The sequence below is a fragment of the Balaenoptera musculus genome, chromosome 19 (assembly GCF_009873245.2).
Source record: "Balaenoptera musculus isolate JJ_BM4_2016_0621 chromosome 19, mBalMus1.pri.v3, whole genome shotgun sequence".
NCBI classification, from domain to species: Eukaryota; Metazoa; Chordata; class Mammalia; order Artiodactyla; family Balaenopteridae; genus Balaenoptera; species Balaenoptera musculus.
In genome coordinates this window covers 15,005,855-15,017,933 of record NC_045803.1, presented here as the reverse complement: position 1 = coordinate 15,017,933, position 12,079 = coordinate 15,005,855, and the positions used below count along the sequence as shown (strand labels likewise).

Below are 12,079 nucleotides of genomic sequence, written 5' to 3'. Positions count from 1 at the left end.
CCCACTCTCAAGAGTATGTGAGTATCTGGTCTCCCTGGCTACCTTTCTGGAGAAGCAACATTTGAGGAAAAGGGAAACATCACAGTGCTTGTTATAAATGAGAATCTCCTCTTTATTCCACATATAAAAGCTGGTTTCTGGAACTGGATAGGGAAAGAACTTTGGCATGGCTGTACCTCTGTGTGGGCCCTAGGGATAAAGGTCTAGATTCTGGTGACAAGGCCTTTCTCCAGGTGGGAATGAAAAGTCCTGCCCCTTCAGTCCCAAATTAGGGGGTAGGAGCAACGATGTAGGGCAATTCCTTGGTGAGGTGTAAATCAGCTTGCGGCAGGCTCTTCCAGGCAAGTTCTAGGATCCCATACTGGGCAATGCCCATAGGGAGCATGGTACGTACATTGTTCTTCCCTGGGAGGGGAACCACCTCCTGGAACTCCAGAGGACCTTTAGGGGTGTGAGAGCCACCACAGAACAGGTGGTAGAACAACCGCTCCCCAGGAACTAGCTCCATGGCCTTTAGGGCCTCTTTGTAAATGATCTTTTGGGATTGGGGTTCGCCTCTCAGTAACAGTTCCTGTAGTAGCCTCTGGATTCGGGGGGACTTAAGTTGGTACAGGTCCATGAGACGGTAGAACTGTTCCATCCAAGCAGCACTGTCTTTCGCGTATCGCTCCTGCAACATCCGCAAAACATGGTACATTGCCACAAATGTCTCCCATAGAGGCACCTTGTCCTTTTTTTTAGAGATGGGCTGTGCCTTCTTTTCCAACTTGGGCAATTTGGCAAATCTGCCCTTATCCTTAAAAGCCCAGAAGTCCTTTTGAAACATCAGTGCTAGGGTTTGTTTTTCCACAGGGTCAAGGGCACCTGTGAAAATGTCTCTTGGTGGAGGATAATGGTGTTGCATCTCCATCTCCTTGCGAGCAGTGGATATCTGCTCTGCCCGCACACTCCTGTAAGGCTCTCCTAGAAGATGCCAGTTTATAGCCTTCAGGTCTGGAATCATTTTGGTAGCTAATGGGGACTTTGGTGTGGAGACAGCCAGAGGTTTTAGCCAGCTTTCCTTTTCCTTTCCTTTTATAGGAGGGATCACTTTCAAGTATTTTGGACCCATGGGCTCCTTACTGGGTTTTGAGATACTTGTGCTTCGTGATTCCAGGTTCTGCTTGTGACGGTACACAATGGCTTCAAGTTTGGCCAGATGCATCCACTCTAAGTTTTCCTTTGCAGTGAGGTCTTTGAGAAGCTGGCACAATCTGTGGAAACTATCCCTGGAAAGCTGTTCTCCTGCCTCCATCTGTTCTAGGACATGGTGGAGCCACTCTACATCTGAGAGGCTGACGTCTGCATATATTTCCTCAGCCAGGATTTTGGACACAGGTAATTGTACCTCAGTCTGTCCCTTCAGAGATGGATGACGCTGCAGAAGCCACTGCCACTTGGCCCCTAGTTGTTTGCCTTGGAGTTTATGAGCTTCCATGGTCTTCTTCAATATGTGGGATAAATATGGGGTCTTTAAGTCAGGCTCTTGGGACTCCAAAACTGTATCCAAAACTTGTAGAGGTTTGGGCTTATATTTCTTCAACAGTTCTTCTTGTTTATCCATAAACCCTGTCCCTGGGAATACCCTGGACATCTCAAGTACTGTGGCCTTATCTTCCCAGGATATTTGTTTAGTTGACCCTGGCACTGGTATCTTCTCTTCCCTCCCCAGAACTTCTGAGATCAGTTGCTTGGAAGGGCTTTTCAGAACTTCAAGTTTTATAGCACTCCCTTTGACCTCGGGGATTCTTTTCTCAATAGAAGGGACTGCTTCTCTTCCTTTTAAGTCCTTTTTTCTTTCTCCTGGTAACTTAAATAGTTTTTCTTTTTTAAAGATCTCTTTCTTCTTGTCTACCTCTTCTTCCAATGAGCTTCTCTCCTCTTCCTCCCCCTCTTTCTCACTCAAACGTTCCATCTCTTCCTCACTCATGCTTTCCTCCTTCTCAAACACTTCCTCCTCCTCCTCTTCCTCCTCCTGCACCTTCTTCTCCTTTTTCTTTTTTTTCTTCTCCTTCCCTTCCTCTTCCTCCTCCTCCTCCTCTTCCATTTCCTCCTCTTCCTCCTCCTCCTCTTCTTCCTCCTCCTCAGACAAACTCTCTCGCTCTATTTCATCTAACAAGCTTTCCATTTCTTCAGAAAAGCTCTCTTCACTTTTCACACTTTTCACCTCATCCTCTTGACTGAGAAACTCTTCCTGTTGCAAATCAACTCTCTTTAGCGTTTTTCTCTTTCTTGACCTTTGTTTAAGGAATGGCTTTGCCTCTTCTTCCTCCGTTATTTCATCCTCCTCTTCTTCCTGTATGACTTCTCTCTGTTGCCTGGCCAATCTGCTTTCTTCCTCAGTCATCTTTTTCTCTTTCTTTATCAATCTTCTCATTTCCTTGGCCAGTTTTCTCTGCCTCTTAGCCAGTTTCTTCTCATCTGTGGCAATTTCTGGTTGTTCCTCAGAAAGATCCCACTCCTTGGCATCAAGTTCGTTCTGTACCTTGTTCAATTCCTTTTCCTTAGTAAAGAATGACCTCTTTAACTTTGTCATCTCTATTTCTTGCTGGGTTAGTTTCCTTTCTTTTTTGATAAGGCCTTGAAGTCTCTTTAAGATTTTGCTGCTTACTTTTAATGGTTCCTTGGAAATGCCCTTGCTTTCTTTAGCCAACTTCCTTATTAATTTGGCTAGCTTCCTTTCTTCCTGGGCACATACTCTCCCTCCTCTAGTAAACTCCAGTTTTCCTTTGGTAATGTCTGTTTGCTCTGTGGCCAGTATCCTATCTTCATAGACCAGTATCTTTTCCTCTAGTGACAATTTCCTCTTAATTAGTTCTAGTTCATCCTTAGTTGGTCTTCCCTGTCTTGAAGTTTCTTGAGTCTCTTTTTTAAAGACAGTTTCCTTTCCCTCAGCCAGTCTCACCTTCTCCCAGGCCAGTTTCTTTATTTCCATGCCCAATGCCTTTTCTTCCTTAGTAATAGACCAGTCACCTCTGAGCTGTTTCAGTCCTTGGAATATCATCCTCTTTTCCATAGCTAATTTCATTTTGTCCTGGGCTATTTGGTGCTGTTTCTCAGCCAGGCTTTCCTCTAATTGGGTCAGTTTTTCCTCTATAGCAGCCAATTTCTCCTTCCTCTGGAAAAGTTTCTCCTTTTCCTCCATCAGCTTCTTCTCTATCTGAACCACTCTCTTCTTGTACATGTCCAGGTTCTCCTTTCCTTGGTCTGATTTCTTTCTCTTCTGGGTGAGGCTTTCTTTGAGCTGGATTAAGTTTTCTTTCCTCTGAGCCAGTTTCACCTTCTCCTGAGCCAGAGTCTTCTGCCTCCAGGCTAGTATCTCCTTGGTTTTGGGGAGTTCTTCCTTATTCTGGATCAATTTATTCCTTTCCTGGGCCAGCTTTTGCTTATTCTTTATCAGTTGCTCCCTTTTCTGGACAAGTCTTGCCTCCTCCCCAGGCAGTGTTTCCATGTCCTGGGTCAGTTTCTTCTCATCCTGGATCAGTAGCTCTTCTTCTTGGGCCAATTTCTGCTTATTCTCCATCAGTTGCTCCCTTTTCTGGCCAAGTCTATCCTCTTCTTCAGGAAATTTTACATTGTCCTGGGCCAGTTTCTTCTCTTCCTGGATCAGTAGCTCTTCTTCCTGGGCCAACTTTTGCTTATTCTCCATCAATTGCTCCCTTTTCTGGACAAGTCTTTCCTTTTCCTCAGCCAGTTTTCCCTTGTCCTGGACCAGTTTCTCCTCTTCCTGGATCAGCAGTTCTTCTTCCTGGACCACTTCTTTCTCTTCCACATTCAGTTTCTCCTCTTGAGAGGCCAGTGTCATCTCCTCCTGATCCAGTCTCTCCTCTTCATTGACCAGTTCCTCCTCTTCCTGATTCAGTTCCTCCTCTTCCCATGCCAGCTCCTCCAATTCCTGGGTTAGTTCCTTTTCTTGCCATGCTAGGTCTTGCTCCTTCTGAGCCAGTTTTTCCAATTTCTGGACCAATATCTTTTTTACCTCAGCTAGCTTCCCTCCTTTCTTTGCTATTTTCTCTTCTTCTTGAGCCAGTTTCTCCAATTTCATGGCCAGTTTCTTCCTTCGCTGGGCCAATTTCTCTGCTTCCTGGGTTAGCATCTCCTCTCTTTGGGCTAGTTTTTCCTCATTCTGGATAAACTTCCTCTCTGCCTGGACCATTTTCCTGTCCTTCTGGGCCAGTTTCTCATAGTCTCTGGCCATTTTTCTCTCTTCCTGAGCCAGTTTTCTCTCTTCCCGTGCTAGCTTCTCTACTTCTTGTGCCAGCTTCCTCTTTTCTTGGGCTCGTTTTATTTCAACTTGGGCCCGTTTCCTCTCAACCTGTGCCTGTTTATATTCTTGGTGGATCTGTCTCTGCTCTTCTGTCATCAGCTCTTCTCCTTCTTCTTCTTCTCCTTCCCACTCCTGAGACAATTCTTCCTCCAGGGTCACTTCCTCCTCATCCTCCAACAATTGCTCCCTGGCCCTGGCTGACATCTTTTCCCAGATCTGTGACCATTCATCCCATGTCTGCTTCCTCTTGTCCCTCTCCAGCTCTTCCTCATCTGGGAACAGCTTTTCTTCCTCCTCATGGAGCTTCTCCTCTTCCTGAAGATGCCTGCTTTCCCAGGCTTTCTTCCATTCATCCCAGGATATCCTCGTCTCACTGTAGACCTGTTTCCACTGATCCCAGGACTTCTTCCACTCCTGCCAAGACAGCTTTGTCTCTCCCTTAACTGGTCTTCCTTCTTGCTCAACCACTTTCTCCTCTAATTTGGCCTCTTCCCCCACTTCCTGACTCACGTCCCTCTCCTCTTCTTTGGTTTTTTTCCTCTCTTTTTTATCCACTTTTATTTCCTGCTGGACTGCTTTCCCCTCCTGCTTAGAAGGCTTCTTAGAGGGTTTCTTCTCTTCTTTCTTTGATATTCGTTTTCCCTTGGTTACATCTGGTTCTAAAAAAGCAACTTTCTCTTTCTTGCCTTTTTTGGGAATCACCTGGGTTTCCCACAAGTCCTGCACATCCCTTTCTTTCTTTCGCTCTTGCTCCTCTTTTGTCTCCTCTTCCTTGTCTCTGATCACCATGTCCTCTCTAACTGCTCCTCCCTGAGGAAAAACTGGTTTCTCCTCTGGCCAGGCTACATCCCAGTCAAGGTCCTCAAGCAGTTCCTTACTTTCTTTCTTCAACAGGGGACAGATCTCCTGAAAGAGCTCCCAGCTGGGCCGTCGATCTGCCAGCACCTCCTGAGCCATGGTCACTAGCTCAGTGTTTAGAGCTTCTGACATTTTTGTCTGGGAACCAGATATCCTCAGGGTCATAAGACGACATAGATCGTCCCGCCATGATGAGCCATCTCCAGGGGTAGTACTGTGGCCAGGAGCTCCAGAGGCACCCCGCCCTCTGACTTTCACCAGCTTCACAACTGATTCTCTCCTTATAGGATATGGAGGGCCCTCAACTGTAACTTCAGCGTCTATTGTCTTCCTCTTGCGCCTCTTTATGGGTTTCTGAAGTGTTGCTTTCCTGTCTCTTTTGTCACGTATCTTCCTCAGCATCTTCAGGGTCAATGCAACATGATCCTTTGAGGCACCTACCCCTGGAGGCTCTTGTTCATCATCTTTTGAAATCTTTAGTATACTGGAGGTTGAAGACCTACACTCCTCCCCCTCAGTTGGTGCAGCTTCACTCTGATCACCTTCACCCTGTAAGGGACCTGGCTCTGTGCCAGTCTCTTTCATCTTCTTGAGGCTCCGCAAAAATTTTCGGGCTATAGGGAGAATCAGGTGATGTAGATAAGGGAAGCATGGGGGGCTTAAATGAAGCCCTTCCCAAAATCTGGTATGAGCTAAGAGGAACTGCCATAACAGATGTAGCAACAGAGGGGGCTGAGGCCTTTTTTAAAAAAAAAAGGCATTCTCCTTGCTTTATTCCCAGCGCCCTCCCTCCCCCCCCCCCCCCCCCCCCCCACCTCCGTCAAGTCTTACAGAGATAGGTTTTGGAGTCTCTCTGAATTTGGGTGGATTCTTCCTAGGAAGCTTCTTTTCTGTGAAAGGATCTTTCCACTTATCTCTGTTCCTATCTGATACCTCTTGACCCACGTTAGCCTTAACTACCCTGCCTCTTGGGGACCCTGAGGCATTAACCAGATCACCCCATACATACTATGCTTTCTGCCTCCTATTCGGCCCCGTCTTTGGCCTTTGCTGGGCTTGTAGGCAACTTCAGGTTCTTCAGGAGCTGTATCAAGTTGGTTGGAAAGGGCGGTAAGTTCAGAAGCCCCTGAGACATCTAAAGAAACAGTAGGCTTTTCATCACCCAGTGATAAGATCAGGTTTTCATTCAATCGCTGCTCCACTTGGGAATGAAGGATTTGGAGATCTGTGGCCCGCATTCCCAGCAGCTGGTCCAGGGTTTCTTCCCCAATCATTTCCTGCCTATGAAAGTCAAAGGAGAGGAAGGACCATGCTGAATCGGGGACAAGAGGGAGAATGAGAAGGAAAGAACTGCTATGTAACAGGCAGGGGACTTGACAACATGACCAACAGAGACAGCGTATGTAGAGGTAAAGAATGGCGAAGAAGAAAGAAAAAGTCTAGGAAGCCAAGATGGTAATGCATGGCGTGACCTGTATGGGGCCTTCAAGGGTAGGAGAAGAGGGTGAAAAGGGGCACTTGAAGAGGTAGGGGACAAACAGGAATAGGAGAAGAAATGGAGAAAGGAGTGAGCAGTTAGGGGATCATCAGGATAGTCTAGGAATGGAAAAAGACTATGAACAAGGAAAAAGGACAGGAAGAGCTAATGAACAGAGATGAAGAGACAGTGAAGACAGAGAAGGGAAAAATGGGAAAGGGGAAGAAGAAAATCAGAAGCTAGTAAAGAACTGAGGAAGGCACAAAGAACTTACTGCATCTCCCGGAAAGTATCTTGGTTCTGGATCAAGTTTAAGAGTGAGGTCTTAGAGTGGATTCCAGTCTCAGCCATGAGGCTCAGGGCCTTATTCCTCACTCTTTCATCTTTGTCCATTAGTCTTTGGGCCAGAGGCACGGCAAAGAGATACGTAATCATTCCTAGACGCTTCAGCCCTTCACAGGCTAGCTCTCGGATCAGTGGATTGTAATTGGTTGTATCATCCAACAGACGATGGGCTGTTTCAGTGCGCAGGAGTGGAGACACCTGGTAAGAGGCAAAGATTTGCCCTAGTGCACCAATACAGCACTGGTACTTCAGTGGAGAAGCATGGATCATAATACTGAGAATTGTCTCTATCAGGCTATTTATAGCTATTTCACTCATCTTTCTTCCCAGCCAACTGCAGTTTGCTGAGTCTGTAAGCACACTGTAAGTTATATCCTTTGACGCTCTTATTTCAAGGAAGTCTTCATCCTCCTTTTCATGTGCATATTCTCCTACATCACTTATAGCTCTTGCCCTACCATGCCAGAAGAAGAATTGTTGAGACTTGTCCCATTCCAGTTCCCGCATGGGTGAGTGCAGGTTGCACTGTAGGTATATCGGGCTGCCCTGTGGCCAAAGACGGGCACGAATCACTGAGTTAGGGATGTAGCAATCAGGAGCCAAGAGCCATTTCTGCCCGTGACCAAAGTAGTATCGCAGTATCTGGTAAGGGTTGAGTCCATCCCAGGTAGTCAGCTGTAGCTGGGGAGGAAGCACATAATGGGAATGAGGAGGTTTTTTCACCTGCGTCCAATCAGCTTCCTTATACAAGGAATCGTGTCTGAAGGAAGACAGTAACACAGGGCTCCCTTGCTCATCTTCTTCTATGACGTGTGGCACATTATGATCAAAGGCGATGGCCCGATTATTGACAAGGTTCTCCAGACCCACTAATTGCTGTTGCCCTTGTCCAAAGTAGATATACTTGGGCACAAACATGGTCTCAAAGGAGAAGAAGAAGCTTGGTGTGAAAGGCTTAGGAACTTCTAGCACTTCATCTGTCATACCCATAAGGGAAAGGTGAGCCAGCAGGGCTGAGGGAAGCAGTTTTAAACAGGACACCAGATAAAGACTCTGGTTGAAAGTGACAAGCAGGTCACCCCGGTCATTTGCAAAGCAGAGTGGGCCAAAGTGCAATGATGAGTCCAGCATGGCTATGAGTCTACCATGGAAGTTCCAGATCCGGACAGAGCCATCACTGCCACCCGTGACAAAAAGACTCAAGGATAGGCAGACATCAAAAGATGTGATGGTACACTGGTGCAGAGGCAATGTCTCTATGAACGTTGAGCCTTCCTGTGACCCAGAGGACAGAAAGTCATGGAACTTCCAGAGACGCAGGCAGTTAGTCTCCGTGATGGCACCCACAGACTTGGGCAAGAGTATCAAGTGTGTTAGCTGACAGCTGCTGAGAATGCTGGCGAGGGGCTGCAGCTGCACTCTCACCCCTTCAAGCACAGCTTCTGATAGGTGTACATAGTCATCCATTCCATAGGAACAGAGCAAAGAGTTTTCTCGGCAACCAGGAAGCCCTCCAGGCAGTGTAGAGAGTGCTAATACAGCCCCAAAGTGCATGAATTTCTCTATTTGGGCACAGCTGTGCTGGGAAAGCACTCTGATCACACCACTCTGGTGTCCAGAGAACATTAGTCCTTCTAGACCCCGACCCAGGTGGAAATGCCCATAAGCCAGGCATTGTACCAAGTCCTGAGAATCTGGCGAGGTGCATATAAGATACTTGGCTGGGCAAGGGCAGCGGGTTGTGTCAAATACCAGCACATCTGAGCTGCCTGTTGCTACAAAGAGCTCCTCTTTATCTGGGTCATAGGCCCAATCCACAGCCTTGTCCAGGATTGAGAAGGGCCAGGTGATAACCAGAAGATTCCCTGTTAGTGGGGACACAAAGCGCAACAAGCCATCCTCAGTAGTGCACAGGATCCGGAACCAGTTATTGCCACAGTGGACCCGACGTATCTGCTGGGGAGCAGAGCCACAGACATTGAAGAGGTTATAGAAGCAGGGCAGACTGCGCAAGGAGAAAGAATGGGTAGTCTGGCAGAAGAAAGTAGTGCTATCAATAAACTGGAGTTGATACAGTTCCTCGCCAAGTTCTAGCTGCCGCAGCAGACTCCCTGAAGTCAGGTTCCACTCCTTGATTAAGCCTTCTTGGCCGGCTGTTAGCAGGGTGTGGGCTTCTGGCCGGCTGCGGATACATATCACCGATGAGAAATGGGCCTTGAAACTGTGGAGTGCGTGGCCCTGATTGAGGCTCCACACTTGGATTTCCCCGGTCTTGTTTCCAGCATAGAGAAAGCCCTGCTCAAAACAGGTGAAGCAGCAGGTGACTGAGGAGCCACTGGTGGTGGAAGGGAACCCCTTCACCTCTGCCAGCCGGCCGTGGCCCTGGCGCTCAAGGACCCTCACCACAGTCTCACACAGGGCTACAAGGGAGCCATTGGGGCCATTCAACATGATGCTGTGGACAAGCTCATCACCAGGCATGGAAACCATGTGGGCTATTTGGAGACCCTTGCCACTCCGCTCCATGATCCAGGTGACCACTGCCCCCAGGATTCCCGACAGAAGCATCTTCATTTCTGGGTCATAGCAGAGGCAGTTGATGTTAAAGCGGCAGGGCACTATACTCAGGGGTTTGAATGACTGAAAGTGGTCCCCAAAGAGCCGCAGGAGCAGGTCACCACAGTAGACCACGAGGATATGAAAGGAACCTGTGTGAACCATGGACTGGATGGGCGGCAGTCGTTCGGTCATGGAGAATGTTCTCTTCTCCACCATGTCCTCAGTTTTCTTCTTCATCCATACCACAGCCTAGAAGAGAAAAAGATGGGAACTGCCTAGAAAAGATAGTAGAAGAAGAAAGGGCAAAATATTCAGCTATTTTTCTCTTGCTAAGGAGAGAAACTGGAAGACTCTAGAGTGATTTTACCCCCTGGTTTTGGGAGTTGGAAATATTGTAGAAGCAGGAAACCTAGGACTCTTTCCCTAACCTTGGCCTACTTTAGGAGAACTATAAAATCTGTCCAACACAGAGACTGTAATAGGAGAAAGGATGAACGGGGAATCCTGGATCCAGGTCACTTTCATTCAAGGGGTATATCTTCCTGGGTTAATCTAGGGTCAGAACTTACATGGGCATGGCCCCTGTAGAATGGGCTAAGAAGAAAGGCTGGGTAGTTTTACCTGTATTTCTTTTGTGCTTGTTGTCACCCACGAGAGGGAAGCAAAGAAGTGGGCATCACTGAAGTAATAGCATATAAGTGGCATATTTTGAGGATGGCGAGACTCTTTGAACAGGATCTGGGACCGGTCACTCAACACAACCACATCAGTCTTTGGGTCATCTAAAGTTTGCTGGGGAGAGGCATGGCATAACTAAGAGACCAGGAACACATGCACTAAATATATTCTCATGCAAGTCACAATTGAAGCAGTTCTCAAAGTTACGCCTCAGCCCCAAGGATCACTCCTGTGACTCCCACACATGAACAATTTATCACCTGTGGGACACTACACTTCACAAGCATGTAACAAAACCCCCAACACAAAAGCGAACCAAACCGCTATAGGGCCTATATGGGCAAATTTTGTGGTGTGAGCACAGGGGAAAACTGATGTTCTTCCCAACATGTCCTCTAACATTCTCCCTCCTATCTAAAAGGTACATATGCCATAAAAGACACATTTAACAGATTACAAAGGCAAGTGCACTGCCATATGCCCACATGTAAAGTAACACAGTATCCCAAAAGTCAGTGCAGCTTTATTAAAGCCTAAAACTGCACTAAGTAAGACTTTTAGGACACCCTATCTGGCATTTAAGTTTGACAGAGGAAGATTTTTTATGTGTGTATATATATATATATATATATATATACACACATACACACACATATATACACATTTTTTATATATACATTATATATATATACACACACACACACATTTATATATATATATAGACACACACATACTATATATATATATGTGTGTGTGTGTGTGTGTATTATCCCACTGTGATAGAGCATGTGCTATGAAACATGCACCTGGGATCCTTTTACACAGAGCCAGCCATAGCAAAACTGAGGTTGGCAGATGTTCTCTCTGCTGCCTTCTCCATTCTCTTTAGAAAAATCTCTCTTCCCAGAGGGTTGGTTCTTCTGAAATGCTTCAAAGTGTTAACCTCTCACCATCAAAATGTCCTTGCAAGAGGTCTCTAGACCCATTTGGAAGTTGATGGCCCACCTTCTACTAAGGGGACAGTTGTCTTTATCATCTACCCTGCCTGCTTCCTGCATAGAGGATCTATGCTCCTCTGAAGTGCTCATAACTCTTAAGATAGATAGAGGCCAATAACATGTTTATGTTCTACATATACATTACCTTGTTTTTATGTATTATGTCATTTATAAGGTATTTAAAATCCTTCCACAGGGGAATGAGTCTGGGGGAAGTCATCACCTTGATTATCCCCTGGTCCTCCTCAGGATCGTTGTTTAAAAACCTGTAGGAATACAAAAGAGGCCAGCTTAGCCACTGATACTTTTTGAGGAGCTAGAAATCAGAAGGCAAGATCCATGAACTCATGTTTATTGGACACTTTTTGAATGTCAGGAACTATGCATAAGATACCTTCTCATTTAATCCTCACTGCGGCCCAGTGAGGTAGGTATTACCTCATTTGAGAAAACTGAGGCTTGGAGAGGGTAATAATAAAGGAGTTGGAGGTTGAATCTTAGCATTGGCTATCATCCAATAGGATATTATGGGGGAGGGAAGCAGAGAAACATAAGAGGGGCTGGAAAGGAATACTGTCACAGGCAAATAATTGTTCTTTGCTGGTGATGGGCTCTCAAGAGATCTTTTTGCAAGAACTAGTAGTTCCCAAAGTGTGGACCCTGGACCTCCTGCACCGGGATTCCTGGGGGAGAGGTACATCTTAAAATGCAGATCCTTAGGTACTGAAGCAGAACCATGGTGGTGGGCCCCTGAGTCCTTCACTTGTAACAAGCTCCCTAGGTGATTCCGTGGACATTGAAGTCTGACTGCTGAAACAGGAAATCGAGATAAAGGGTGCCCAGGACAAAGAGTCAGCT

General features: G+C 46.5%; 1 protein-coding gene across 1 annotated transcript; it reads right to left on the bottom strand.

The window, feature by feature from the left end:
* Positions 1 to 268: 268 nt before the first annotated feature.
* Positions 269 to 11,441, bottom strand: WDR87 (WD repeat domain 87). Its single transcript, XM_036834098.1, has 6 exons — positions 11,367 to 11,441; positions 10,167 to 10,337; positions 6,916 to 9,794; positions 6,174 to 6,445; positions 3,878 to 5,778; positions 269 to 3,787 (listed from the first exon to the last, which is right to left on the bottom strand). Exons 1-6 carry the CDS (start codon positions 11,439 to 11,441, stop codon positions 269 to 271), a joined length of 8,817 nt encoding a protein of 2,938 aa, XP_036689993.1.
* Between the last annotated feature and the right edge of the window lie 638 nt (positions 11,442 to 12,079).